The following is a 15,339-nucleotide window of genomic DNA, read 5'->3' as shown; positions in this document are numbered from 1 at the left end:
TCCCTCTTTGAGTTTAGGAGTAAAGTAAAGCAGGTAGATCCCAAAGTTCAGAGCCTGAGTTGGTGGAGACAGACTGAGACTTCTAAGTGGGGGATGGCATTAACCAACACCTAGTTCTGGCTCTTTGATCCCCGACCTGCTATGAAAGAAAAGGAAAGTAGGATTTTCACCAGGAAGGGAAGAGCAACTGAAGGCTAGAAAGTTGGTTTTCATAAGATGCCTCTAAAAAAAGGAAAAGCAGGAACAATGAGAAAAGTGGTTAAAACTTCAGTTTGCACAACCATCTAGGAGAAGAAACTAAAAGTCCGAGAGAAAAAGAAGACAAGCTTAAGGAAAGAAGGTAGCAAGTCATGTTTGAGATAATAAAGGCAGAAAAAATTTTTGGATGAGATAATGAAAGATTAATTCAAGATTCCTCAGGGCTTGTGAATACTGTTGAGAAAAGACTGGGATGACCAAGTGCTTTCCCCATCACTTGTTAATTCAAAGTTTATTTCTGTTTGGCTGAAACAAGAGTGACAAAATGTGAATTATGGATGAGAGGTTAGAACTACAGAATATTGAAAATTAGCTTAGACAAGGAGAGTCTAGGAGATGGTCTAGTTGAAGTAGTCATGGCTATGGAATTCAAGGGGACAAACACCTAGCTCTAGCCTCTGGTGACTGTGGAAAATGCATCCTTCATTGGGAACTAAGGGTTGAGTCTACAGCCCGTTCAGCGAAGGCCTGGTTTCACAAGGACCTGTGCTGAGAGCTGGCCTGAGGGTGGTAAAAATCACTGAAATGAAAGGGTCAGACATCTTGGTGAAGCAAGGCAACTTGGTATTATAAAATGTGCAGTTGACTTAGAGTTAAAAACATGGCAGGCTTCCACAGTGGTTAAGAACATAGGAACTCGGGACTTCCCTGGTGGCGCAGTGGTTAAGAATCTGCCTGCCAATGCAGGGAACATGGGTTTGAGCCCTGGACCAGGAAGATCCCACATGCCGCAGAGCAACTAAGCTCGTGCACCACAACTACTGAGCCTGCACTCTAGAGCCTGCGAGCCACAACTACTGAAGCCTGCACGCCTAGAGCCTGTGCTCCACAACAAGGGAAGCCACCACAATGAGGAGCCTGGGCACCACAACGAAGAGTAGTCCCCGCTCACTGCCACTAGAAAAAGCCTGCGGGCAGCAATGAAGGCCCAACGCAGCCAAAAATAAATAAATAAATAAATTTATATTAAAAAAAAAAGACCATAGGAACCATATTCAATATCTTGTAATAACCTATAATGGAAAAATAATCTTAAAAAATATATAACTGAATCACTTTGCTGTACACCTGAAACTAACATAATATTGTAAATAAACTATATTTCAATTAAAAAAAAAAGAACATGGACAATTCAGTCAGACTTCCAGGATTCAAATCTCAATCTTTCACTCACCAGCTATATAGCCTTGAGGAAGTTACTTAACCTTTCTGAGACTCATTTTCTTCATCTGTAAAATGAATGATAATAATACCTACTCATAAAGTTATTGTGAGGATTAATAAATTGAGGCATGCAAAGCATTTAAGAACAATTCCCAATACAACAAAAAATGCTCAGAAAATTTTAGCAGTTCTAGACTGGGCTTTGTGACTAAACTGTTAAGTGACTTAGGGCAAGTCATTTTCCATTTCTGGGCTTTAGTTTCCTCATGTGCAAAACGGGAGAGTAAAATCTACCTTATATGCTAATATGAGGGTTAAATGAGATGGTACTCATAAACTGTCTACATAATACCTGACACATCAAAAGTACTCATTAAATGATATTTTTTTGGTCCTTTATCTTATGCTATGTCAAGGAGATTCCACAAGGATCACTGATACAGTTGTCTGTGCTCAAAGTAGATTTTGAACTTTCAGATGTCTCCTGTGGATATACTAAGCTGACTCAGCCAGTAAAGAAGAAAGGGTACAAAAGCCACAGTCTAGTGATGGAAAATCCCTTGGTGGGATGTTAGTAGAAGAGAGGTGTCAAAGTAGGAGAAGCCTCTAAGTATGTACTTAAGAGTTTTGAATCAAATGCTAGAGTGAAAAACATAGCTCTTACGTAATCTTGATGTAATACAATCTCAAGTTCTAGGAGTTAAAGCTACAGAAAATTGGAGATGCACCCAGACAAGGAAATGACAGAAACTAAAAAAGAAAATGGGCTCTGTAAGAGGGAACTGGAAAAGTGGCACACAGAAAGAAAAAGAAGCAGGAGGAAGAAGGAGGGAGGGAGAAAAAGGAAGTCAAGCCAGGTGGTCAGGAGGCAATCAGTCTTAGGAGGTTCTGAGCAAATACCTCCTTCCTCACAGTGGGAAAGCAATCACAAATAGGATTTTCCAACTAAAGACAGAAGAGCAGTGAGATGACCTTTAGGAGTGCAAGTCTCTAACCAGTATATTAGTCAAGGTCCCCTCTCCTTACACCACCAGACTCCCAGATCAATTAAGCCCAGGTGCTGGTGAGAGAAACTCAGCAATAACCCCCTGCTGTCATTCTAGATCAACAGGCCTAGGTGATTTCACCCAAGTCACTTAATGCATATGACTGAAACTTACCCATCTCTAAAAACCATTGAAGAGAGTGCCAGGGGAAGGATAACTGACCAAGTTCTGGAATTTCTGGTCAGATTAGTTGCAATCAATTTACAGTAGGAATTCTGGAATTTCTTAGATTCCAAATGATCACAATTTATCCTAGTAGTCAAAAAGCATAATGGGAACATTATAGCTATCAGTTGATTTAGCTGCCCATATGGCTTCCAGTCTTGGGTACACAAGAACATTTATATTTCATCTCTCCAGACTGCATCTCTAAGATATCTGGAGTGCAGTCACCAGATGATATTTCTATCTAAAGAATGGTACGAAGACTAGCTAAATGACATAGCTGAGAGTCATCATGGGAAAGTCCAGGGTCTGCAGTCCTGTGGAAGAGGCAGTAACTAACTTGCTGTCTCATCACCATTTCATTACATGTTTCTGGTTCAGTCTACCCATTGCTATGTCTCATGGTTTACATTCAGCTCATTTGTAATACTTCTAATACCATCTTCTCCCACTAAACAAAAACCTCCTTAAAGACAGAGACCATGTCTTTTTTTCTTTTTTCTTTTCTTTAAATCTCTGTATCCCACTGGTTAGCTCAGCATTAGGCCCTGGATTTAACACATATTTGTTGAACGAACAAGCACACAAGTGAATAGATGCTTAGAAACACATTCTGTTGAATCATGGTCAGATTTCTGTCCAAACCCCTCCAAAGGAGAATAATCACCTCCTCCTCCTTGTGGGAGTATCTATATAATCACAGAACAGGGCTTCCCTGGTGGCACAGTTGTTGAGAGTCCGCCTGCCGATGCAGGGGACACGGGTTCGTGCCCCGGTCCGGGAAGATCCCACATGCCGCGGAGAGGCTGGGCCCGTGAGCCATGGCCGCTGAGCCTGCACGTCCGGAGCCTGTGCTCTGCAACGGGCGAGGCCACAGCAGTGAGAGGCCCGCGTACCGCAAAAAAAAAAAAAAAAAAAAAAAAAAAAAAAAAAAAAAAAAAAATCACAGAACAGCTGGACTGAAAGAGAAACCCCAGCTAAGACTAATTCTTTGTTGATCTTTCTAAGGTCAGCAAACAGGAGGATAATCAGCATGACTGAAGAGGGTGGGTAGAGTGCAGTGTCAAAAAGAACCTGGAGAGGAAGCTCTCTAAAACTTTGACTGTCATGAAGAGTCTAGTTCTTGAACTACTGTAGCTCTCCTGTTACCATGCCTCTGATCATCCTCTGTAGCTTCACTAATTCTTCTGTCCAAGTTTAGCAGAACAAGACTAGAATTGCTCAAAGGATAAGACACTAAAGAAAAGAAAGATAGTAAAAAGCAAAAAAAAAAAAAAAAAGCAAACCCTCATTTATTAACAGGATGTCATACAAGATTGATTTGGCTGACACAATTCAGGTCGTGCTCAAAACCAAAGTCCCCTACCCCTACTCCTCTTGGAGACCTTTGGTTTTTTCCCCTTTCCTCTCCAAGGGAGAAGCTGACAGAAACATCATCTGGGAGATGGGAGTTGAGAGTGGTGCTTTACCATCCTGACCTCATTTGAAATGTAGAACTAATGATTTCTCATCAATGTGGTAAAGGTAAAAACTGTCATGTTTGACTGAACTACTAGACATCACTTTCAGTGCTTCTCAATCATAAAACCTTCCTTGGGATAGGAGATGAGAGGTTGGGAAAGTTATGATAAAGGCCATCAGAAACAAAATGCCATTCACACAAAGCTGGATCTAAGAGCAAACCCTGGTGATGCCAAAGAAACAATTTAACTATAAAAGATTCAAAATTTAATTCCCTTTGTTTAGCATTGCCAGATTTAGCAAATAAAAATACAAAAACAAAATATGTCCCAAATATTACATGGGGCATACTTACACTAAAAAATTATTCATTGTTTACTAAAATTCAAATTTAACTGGGAATCATGTATTTTATCTGGCAACCCTGACTTTTATTGAGGTCAAGAAAAGTTCCTACAAATTAATTCAATTGCTTTAAATTTTCTAAACAAACAGAATTCTAGAAACAAACAGAATTCTAGAAACTAGCTCTAAAAATTTTAGATGTCTGTTTTATTTTAAATAACTTTATTGAGATATAATGTATATTCTATACAATTCATCTATTTAAAATAAAATGTACAATTCAATGGTGTTTGTTATGTTCACAGAGTTGTGCAACACTGATGTCTATTTTTTTGTGTTTATTTAGATGTGGTGTTGTATAAGATTCTATTACTAAGGCTCTGATTAATTTTCTGCCCTACATGCTGCAATATCTATGCCCTCTTCCTTCCTACTATTTCTTCTTCTGTCCTTTCTTTCTAGTTTCTCCAACTTAGTTTTTTTTCCTTTGTGATTACACTTTTTTCTTCAATTGTTTTTCAAATCACCAAAGTAAAGCAAACATATTTTACCTGTAAAAGATCCAAACTCAAAAATATATAGAGAAAAAATATGAAGTTTCCTTTCCCACGCCTTCTCCCTTTCCTAAGGAAACCACTGTTAACAGATTGGCATATATCCTTTGGGGGTCCCTTCCTTAGAGTATTTACTTACAAACATATACATATACACAAACACCTATATGTGTTTTTAAACAAATGAGATGCTACTATTTGTATTTCTCTGCTAGTTGCTTTTTTCTTTTCATAATATGTATTGTAGATCTTTCCATGTCAATACATACAAGTGTATCTCACCCTTTTGAATTTACTACCTAGTATTATTTAACTACCTATCAATACTTATTAATAATTTTTACTCTCGTGTTGTGGTAGTGGTGATGATAACAATGATGATATTTGTATCAATATATGTGTATGGGTGGTAAAGCTGAGGGAAAGGAGAAGTATAATAAATGGGACAAGCTTGTAAACTCTCCAGGACAGAGGGAGCTCTGTAGGCACTGTGCTAGGTAGATAACTTAGTAGATAAACTCAACATATATGCAAAACAGTAAAGGAAAAGTTCAAGACAGGATATTAATAAGATTTACAGTGAATTGTAGAAACCCAAGAGAATTGAAGTCCACACAAAAACTTGTACATAAATGTTTATAGCAGCATTGTTTATAATAGCCAAAAAGTGGAAACAATGTAAATATCTATCAACTGATGAACAGGTAAACAAATAGTGGTGTGCCCATACAATGAAATGATATTCAGCCATAAAAAGGAATGAGGTACTAATATATGCTACAATATGCATGAACCTTGAAAACATTAAGTGAAAGAAGCCGGTCACAAAAGGCTACATATTACTTGATTCTCTATATATGTGTATATGTTATGCATATATCATGTGTAGAATAGACAAGTCCATACGGATAGAAAATAGATTAGTGGTTGCCAGTGGCTGGAGGTGGGGGGAATTGGGAGTGATTCCTAATGGGTACGGGGTTTCTTTTGGGGGTGATGAAAATTTTCTAAAATTGAATTATGGTCATGGTTCACAATTCTGTGAATATACTGAAAATCACTGAGTTGTGTGCTTTAAAATGGTGAATTTTATGACAAGTGAATTATATCTTAATAAGGCTATTATTTTTAAAAAATTATAGAAATCAAGCACTATAGGAATTCAAGAAGGAAAGATAATGCCAGGGGCATGGGGGGCACTGGTGGCTAGAGTTGCTGGAGAAGGCTTCATAGAGGACTTGCACTAAACCCAAAAGATGAATATAGATTCAATATATTGATAGATGTAGGGAACACGTATCTAGGCAGAAAAAAAGAACTTAATGAAATTTTCAGCACTGAGACTAGACAAGTTGTATGACAGTAAAGTAGGTAGGAGGAGTCTGAAGGAGGCAGGAAACAAGACTATAAAGTTAGGCTTTTAATGCAGGCTAATGACCTTAAATTTTATCTAGTAGCTGACAAGGAATCCCAGAAAGATTCTGAGCAGGGAAAAATGTGATAAAACTGGAATTTCAGAAAGATTAATATGACTTATTTACAGAGGAACAGATTGCAGAATAAAGACTTAAAAGATTGCTGCAATAATCAATGCTTGAAACAGTGAGAGCTTGAACTAAGAAAGTAGTGAAAAATAGAAAGGAGAGAGTTGGTAAGCAAAATGCTGGAAGCAGTCAACATCCACTCTATGTACTATGTGTTTTCCAACCAGAACAGGCTGATAGCCTAGAAAAGGGCAGAGTTACCTGCCAAATACTGGGTTTGCCACTGTTGTTTTGTTGACTCAGGCCAACAGGATGGACCAGGATTAACTGCTCACTGCTCCACACAGCACAAGCAATAACTCTACTGCAGTAGGTAGACTTAGCCTATCTGAAGGAATTCAGACCAAGAAAACTGGTTCCAATTACTTTTCATTGGTAAAAATTTTGACTTTTTGAAATGATCCACATTTATAAACATTCAAGTTCTTAATTATCTTCCTGAATGGGAGCACCAAGCTCTTATAAATTACTTTTTACATAAACGTTTACCTAGTATTTACCATGTGCCAGATACTGTCCCAAGTGCTTTACAAATATTACCTCATTTAATCCTCACAACATCGTTATAAGGTAGCACTATTATTAGTCCCATTTTATGGATGAGAAGCTGTAGCATAAAGAAATTAAGAGATTTTCCCCAAAATAACAGTAAGTGGTGGAGCTAGGATTCTAACCTAGACAGTATGGCTCCAGAATCCACGGTCTTAACCACTGTACCTCCCATATGACCTTGACTTCCTAGCACTTACCATCGATATAATTTGACATTTCTTTGTGCTATTATTTAATGTCTTATTACTTAATTAAAGGCTGTCCCTCAGTAAACCATAATCTCCATTAGGGCTGGGATTCTGTCTAGTTTTGTCGCTATTGTATTGCCAGCATGTAGCACAGTGGCATTTGGTGATCAATAAATATTTGTTGAATAAATTAATCAGTCTTTATTGACTATCACATTCTTCATTAACCTTGAACTTACTGCTCCCTAAGGTATTTTGTCCTCTATATTTTCTTTTCTGAAAAAGTTATTTATTTATTTGTTGAAGTATAGTTGATTTACAATGTTGTGTTAGTTTCTGGTGTATAGCAAAATGATTCAGCTATATGTATATATATATTCTTTTTCGGATTCTTTTCCACTATAGTTTATTACAAGATATTGAATATAGTTCCCTGTGCTATACAGTAGGACCTTGTCATTTACCTATTTTATATATAGTAGTGTGTATCTGCTAATCACTAATCCCAAACTCCTAATTTATCCCTCCCCCTCCTTCTGCCTTTGGTTATCATAAATTTGTTTTCTAGGTTTGTGTTTGGTTCTGTTTTGTAAATAAGTTCATTTCTATCATTTTTTTAGATTCCACATATAATTGATATCATATGATGTTTGTCTTTCTGTCTGACTTACTTTACTTAGTATAATGTCTAGGTCCATCCATGTTACTGCAAATGGCATTATTTCATTCTTTTTTATGGCTGAGTAATACTCCATTGTGTGTGTGTGTGTGTGTGTGTATATATATATATATCTTCTTTATCCATTCATCTGTCAATGGATGTTTAGGTTGCTTCCATGTCTTGGCTATTGTAAATAGTGCTGCTATGAACATAGGGGTCCATGTATCTTTTTGAATTATAGATTTGTCTGGATATATGCCCAGGAGTGGGACTGTTGGATCATATGGTAGCTCAATTTTTAATTATTTGAGGAACCTCCATACTGGTTCAGCGGCTGCACCAATTTACATTTCCACCAGTGTTGGAGGGTTCCCTTTTCTTCACACCCTCTCCAGCATTTGTTATCTGTATATTTTTTAATAATGGCCATTCTGACCGGTGTGAGGTGGTACCTCACTGTAGTTTTGATTTGCATTTCTCTAATAATTAGCGATGCTGAGCATCATTTTCATATGCCTACTGGCCATCTGCACGTCTTCTTTGGAGAAATGTCTATTTAGACCTTCTGCCCACTTTTTGATTGGGTGGTTTGGGGTTTTTTGTTGTTGTTGTTATTGAATTGTATAAGCTGTTTGTATATTTTAGAAATTAAGCCCTTGTTGGTCACATCGTTTGCAAATATTTTCTCTGTCTGTAGGATATCTTTTCATTTTGTTTATGGTTTCCTTTGCTGTGCAAAAGCTTATAAGTTTGATTAGGTACCATTTGTTTATTTTTGCTTTTATTTCTATTGCCTTGGGAGACTGACCTAAGAAAACATTGTTACGATTTATGTCAGAGAAATGTTTTGCATATGTTCTCTTCTAGGAATTTTATGGTGTCATGTCTTATATTTAAGTCTTTAAGCCATTTTGAGTTTATTGTTGTGTATGGTGTGAGGGTGTGTTCTCACTTCACTGATTTACACTGTCTTCCATATTCTCTGTTCATAAGAAGATGCAGGAGAAATTGGTTAGTTAGTCTGTTTTCCTCAACCCTCTCTCTTTCAGCAGTTCTGAGAGTAGGAGAGGACTTCTTGCTTTTTCCTTCTGTTGGGAGCTCCCTGACTTCCTCTTCCTAGAACCAGGGCCTGTGCCCTTGGAATGGGCTCCTTCCAGGAATCAGACAACTGCATAATGACAGAAAGTAAAGAAGGTATAGTGTGGCCTTAAATCAGTGACCTAACTTCATTCTCTGCACCTTCTCCATTCCTCAAAAGGAAGCCTAAATATAGAACTACAGTCTGGCTTGCTTTCTCAAAATTTTATGTTAGAAAAAGATTTCTTTTTCATGTCAGGCAGCTTCATTCTTAAAGGTGGCTTGGGTGTGATTACCCCAGCTCCTTTTAGTACTTTGAATCACCACAGGAAAGCACGGAAGTGGTACAGAAATCCTCTCTAACACCATAGCCAGATCCACTTGCTCTGCAAAAAGTCTGCAAAAGATGACTTAATTAGCCTCAGCAACTGCTTTTCACATTAACCACTTCTTTTTTAGCAGGAGGCGGTTGTGAAGGATGGGGAGAGGAAAAGGAACACATGCTTTCCTGATGAACTTCCAAATAAAAGTACAAAATAAGAGTACAGATAAAAGAACAAAAGATGAGCAATTATAACTACTCAAATTAGAATTCTCAAATGACAGAACAAGGGAGCTTGTAATTGTAAGTACGAAGTATTTACTTCTGCAAAGTATATTTCCTTTCCTGATCAGTTTGCTAAAATGGTAGTTTGGTAGGCTGGCCAGTCTATTTATCTGTCATACGTGCAAGTGCACACACATGTGCGTGCATGTGTGCACTTTTTAGAGGCAACAATAATGACATACAGACTTAGAGTTCACCTACCTCCATTTTGTTTGTCCTCACTTTCCTTTTCAAATATAGACATTGCAGAGTAGTTCCAGTTAAAATTCCCTTGGATTTCTGTAAAGGAAATAAAAAAATTTAGAATGAGAATTTCTCATTGCCAATACCATTTTACTTAAATGAATGTTTAAGAAACTTGGAACTTGATCTCTGAAATCCAAAATAAATCTACCTCTAAAATACATATGCTAAATTTTAGAATTCATTTCATACATCCTTATCATAAAGTTATATTTTTAAAACTTGGGAAACAGATTCCACTTCCTGGCAACCAAATCTAAGCTGATAACTATAATCTGTCAGAAAAATTAGCTGAAACTTGGGAACAGGAAAAATAAATCACTGGGTGATCTTTTAGTGAAGTTCTGGGCTTACACCTTTGATTAGTTTTCTGTTGGACTATTCTATAACCCCATAGGGCAGCAGTTAACTTGTAGATTTTCATCTAATATAGATATAAATATTTTCTCTCTGGTGGAAAAGATAACTCCAAAGGTTATGATTAATGTACTTTAGGACTTTAAATAGTTTTGTATATAATTGAGAAATCTTAACTTTTTTTTAAATGAAATTGCCTATATATACACAGCTCCTAAATTTTTATTTGAACTGGTCTTAACATCTTACTGGCTCCCTCATTAATTAATGAGTTAAATAAAATCTGTGACACCTGTCCATTTTATATTTACATGAGAGTCATGTTTTTTAACCTTTTGAAAATTATGCTTTATCAAACCCCATGAGTATGCTACACAGAAAACTCTTCTATCTCTCCATCCTTAACCCAATTCAAAAAAGGCCAATAAAGTATGTTTATTTTAATTAATTAATTTCTTTCAGGTCTCCTAAGTCACTAAGTGTGCATAAGCCAAGACTAGAAAATATTACATGTATTTTCATCTTAATTATCCCAAACAAGATTAGATGGGACAAAAATCCATAATTTGAGGGGGAGTGTTAAGTCTAAGTAAAAAAGTGTTTACAGCCAAGGGATGTTTGGCTGTCAGAAAAAAAAATTACCTGGGCAACTGTGATCACTTTGGAATGAGAATGCATCTTCCAGTTCTGCCCTCAGTGAGTCCCAAGTGACCTCATTAAGGATACAATTCATATTTCAATAATCTAGGCAGAGTTGCACCAAATAACTTTAGGAGCCAGGGAGTTAATAGCAGTTAGGTGTAAAAAACAAGAAATGAAGTGCTGGGCATTGTGACCAATTGGTGAGTGCATGCTTCCTATAAAAGCATCCAAAGTTTTTAAAAAGTAAAATTAAATATTGTGTAGGCCAAAAAAATTCACTTGTGCTGCAAGTTTTGTACCCCAACCTAAGGTCTGTTTCTTCTGTCAACAGAATCTGTGTGTTCCTAACGAACGTAAGCAGTTCTAATAGCACCACTCTCTAGGCACCCAGTCCTACCTTCAGTTGCCTGAGAATTCTCAGGGACCCCCACAGTAGGCTTGGCGTTCCTACTGCTGAGAAAGGAGAGCCAAGGATGGGAGGTCCTGAAGTTCTGGATTCTCTCCAACCCCTGCAGGGCCATCAACAGCTTTGAGAGGGTAGCCTGGCCAAATGCACACAAGCAGCACAGCTTGGAATTTGAAATGGTTGTGACACTTAACAGCCAGCCAGGGACCTGAGTAATGACTATTTAGCTGGAACCAGGCACTCACCCAATCTTGTGATGCTCTCTACACGCACATCACATTACATAGCTGCCAACTGGAAAATACATTTAAGCTGTTAAACTCAGAGGAGGAGTAGAAGAATGGTAGGGAAGGGAAGAAGAAATGCGATGTGGGAGGGAAAAGGGAAGAGATGGAGTAAAAAAAAAAAAAGGATTAGGAGCTAGAGAACTGGGTTTCATTTCAGTTTGCTACTAATTAACGACAATGTGACTTGGGGCAAGTTATTAACCACTTCATGCCTTAAATTTCTTCTAAAGTGAGAATAATTTTTTTTTTAAGAAACAGAAAAAAAATTTAGCAGATACAAGATGGAGAAAGACCTGATAAGGAATAAATTTGCCAGAGAGAGGTTTAGAGGTAATTATGTATTACAAACTAAGTACAACATTAGTTTCCATTAGGGAGCTAAGAAAAGCCGTGAGAGAATTAAATTAAATAATGTATGAAAATGTCTGCCACAGTACTTGACACAAAGTAGTCAATCAACAAATGGCAATGTTTTAAAATTTTAATATACACACCCACCAGATTAGTAAAAAAAAATGTAAGTCTAATAATATTGTGTTAGAGAGAAAGTGGAACCACTGGAACACTTACATACTGTTGGTGGTATTAAAAATTGGACAAACCACTCTGGACAACAATTTGGCCTTATCTAATAAAGTTGATGGAGCATTTACCCTATAACCCAGCTAGTCCATCTTATTTATATACCCTAAGGAAACTGTCATAATATGTCACTTACGAAGATGTGTGCAATAGCACTGCTCATAACAGCAAAACTGGGAAACCAACCAAATGGCTACTAATGATAGAATGGAGAAGTAACTTGTGGTATGTTCATAAAATGGAAAGCTACAGAGTAGTGAAAATGAGTGAGCTAAGTTATGCATATTAACATTGTTAAATCTCAGGAATATAATATTTAGGGGAAAAAAATTGCAAAAGAATACATAAAATATTATTCCACTTATGTAAAGTTAAAGATCATGTAAAACTATATCATCAGGGATAAATACTTTCAAGGTAAACCTATAAAGAGAAACAAGGGAGTGAAAAATACCAAATTCAGGATAGAGGTTAGGGAGAGGGAAGGGGATGGGATGGAAAAAGCATACGGAGTGTTTCAAGCTACATTTGTGCTCATGGTGTTACTCTTTACAACTTACACATTTGTGATAAACTTTATATCTATTCAATATATGATAATAACAAAAGAACTAAAAAATTAAAGTGAACATACCAGATAGGAAATACTCTTCTTATGAGGAAGAATAATTACTCTGGAGAGTAATTTTTATTTTTATTAATAATTTTATTTTAGTTTTTTCAGCTGCGTTGGGCCTTTGTTGCTGTGCGCGGGCTTTCTCTAGTTTCATTGAGCGGGGGCCACTCTTCTTTGCGGTGCGCAGGCTTCTCATTGTGGTGGCTTCTCTTGTTGCAGAGCATGGGCTCTAGGCATGCGGGCTTCAGTAGTTGTGGTGCATGGGCTTAGTTGCTCCGTGGCATGTGTGACCCTCCCGGACCAGGGATCTAACCCATGTCCCCTGCATTGGCAGGCGAATTCTTAACCACTGCACCACCAGGGAAGTCCTCAGAGAGTAATTTTTAATTAACACTTACTAAAAGAGTTGGCCCAATTCAGGTTACTACACGAAAAAATTTTTTTTATTTAGAGATAATTTTAAACTTACAGAAGAGTTGCAAAAATAGTATAATTTCTATACACTCTCCACCCACCTTCTTATGTTAATATCTTACATAACGATTAAACAATTAACAAACTAAGAAATTAACCTTGGTATAATACTATTAACTAAAGTACAGAAAATATTTATTTTTTCCCAGTTCTTTCCACTAATGTCCTTTTTTTTTGTTGTTGTTCCAGGATCTAATCCAGGATCCCACATTACATTTAGTTGTACATCTCCTTCAATATGTGACTGTTCCTCATTCTTTCCTTGTTTTTCATAATCTTGAGAGTTTTGAAGGGTATTGGCCAGCTGTTTTGTAGAAGGTGCCTCAACTTGAGTGTGATGTGCCCTTCTCATTGCATCCTATCAGGGGATACATGCTGTCATATGTACTCCTAGTGATGTGAACCTAGAACGCTTGGGTAAGATGGTGTCTGCCAGAACTCTCCACTGTAAACTTACTATTTTTCCCTCTGTGATTACTAAAAATTTGGGGGGAGGATCATAACATTTTAAAAAGAAGATTGAAAAACACTAGAGTCATAAATGAGTCATCAAGGATAAGTCAAGAAATAACACCAGCCCCTATAAGACATGGTTATAGAAACTAAAGTTCTTTCACTTAGACATGAGAATCTAAAGGTAGAAATAAGAGGTCCCACCTTGAGCTGATAATCTCCAAGCTGCCTAGACCTTGAACGGAGTCACATAACATAGAAACAAGAATGACCTTACTAAAACTAGGGGTTGAGGGTGGAGTACTGGTCTACTGATATTTTAGCCTATAGAGTTCCAATTGGTATCACATTGCAAACCAACCTCAAGTTCCCCCAAGCCACAGCTGTGATTCTGTGCTGCCAGCATCCTGTACCCTCCCCACACTTATTATATACAAAAAACTGGCAAATTTACTAAGTACAAAGTATTCAAGAAAGTCTTTATATATTTAGCTCAGTCTGAAAACTACATAAACTAAAACACAATGCAGTCTAGCAATGGCATATTTGTGATACAAGAATAGCCAATGACTCTTAGTACTAGAATATCATAGACTGCAAGCACGTAAGTCATTATTGGCTTTCAATGAACAAATCTGTCTTCCAGAGAGTAGAGTTCTTTACCAACAAAGGAACAAACCCCTGGCTGACTTGAATGCTTTTGGGAATCTGAGGAAAGGACTCTCACATAGAAGCAGATGTGCCCATCATCCCCTGCCTAAAATAAGAACTATGTTTTCCCCCAAACAGTTGTGTAAAATCATGGAAGCTTCCAGTCTACTCCATTAAAGTTTCTCTGCGTTAGCTCTTATATCCAATGCACAAATCCCCAGAGTTACTCCAGAAATCAATGTTCCCCCATCCCAATCCCCACCCCATGAATCTAGCAAAGGTAACAAAAGTTTTCTTTTTAATTTTTTCTTTTTTTAAAAAAATGCAACAGAAGCACATATACTAAATAAATAAATAAATAAAAAATAAAAAGCAAGCCTTACCCTGAAATGCTTTTAAACGGCACAGCCTGAAAACTGCCAGTACTCCACACTACACCTCTCTTCTCAGTTACAGTTCCTGCCTTATCCCCTCCTTATTTCAACCATAAATTCTTTCTGACTGGAAAACGCTCTAGGAAAACAAAGATCTTCTAAACTTAGTAACTTTAAAACTCTGGGAGGGGTAGGAAGACACTGAAACATCTACTAGTCTATGAAGCCATTTAGATGTCTAGATCTCCTTCAGCTTCCTACGTCTGATTCCCGGCTTCTGGGAACTTACCAAATTCTTTTTTTGTGGATTTTGAAATTGTTTTCTCTAGATAGGGAAAATGAAGAGAGTTTCAAAACCCTTGTTTGCAAACTGCTTCTTCCAAAGGTGGTTCATGGACCCCTCATAACCTTTCAATTAACTTGGATTTGGTTTCAAGTGGTTTAAAGCAAATAGCTGAAGATGAATATAAAACTAACTTCAAACACAAAATGGAGTAGAAAAAACCCTGCAAAACACTATAGTTTCTTAGCCACTGCTTTCATTTTCAAACTCATGGTCTTCCCCAGGAGTTACCTGCTCAGCCTATAAGGCAGGCTTTGTAAAGCTACTGTGTGCTACAAAACCCCTCTTT

The 15,339-nt window shown here is 37.3% G+C and overlaps 1 protein-coding gene across 1 annotated transcript in view; it reads right to left on the bottom strand.

Annotated features, from left to right (window-relative positions):
* Positions 1 to 15,053, bottom strand: part of LOC132491597 (phospholipid-transporting ATPase FetA-like) — a 73,426-nt gene extending 58,373 nt beyond the window's left edge. Inside the window, exons 1-2 of the mRNA XM_060100460.1 lie at positions 14,997 to 15,053; positions 9,824 to 9,901 (exon numbers count right to left, since the gene is read on the bottom strand). Coding sequence (XP_059956443.1) covers positions 9,824 to 9,866 — 43 coding nt within the window. The 5' untranslated portion in view covers positions 9,867 to 9,901; positions 14,997 to 15,053. The remainder of the gene's footprint in view (positions 1 to 9,823; positions 9,902 to 14,996) is intronic.
* Between the last annotated feature and the right edge of the window lie 286 nt (positions 15,054 to 15,339).

This window comes from Mesoplodon densirostris, chromosome 6 (assembly GCF_025265405.1).
Source record: "Mesoplodon densirostris isolate mMesDen1 chromosome 6, mMesDen1 primary haplotype, whole genome shotgun sequence".
NCBI classification, from domain to species: domain Eukaryota; kingdom Metazoa; phylum Chordata; class Mammalia; order Artiodactyla; family Ziphiidae; genus Mesoplodon; species Mesoplodon densirostris.
The sequence above is the reverse complement of the archived record's forward strand: the minus strand, read 5'-3'. Positions and strand labels throughout refer to the sequence as shown.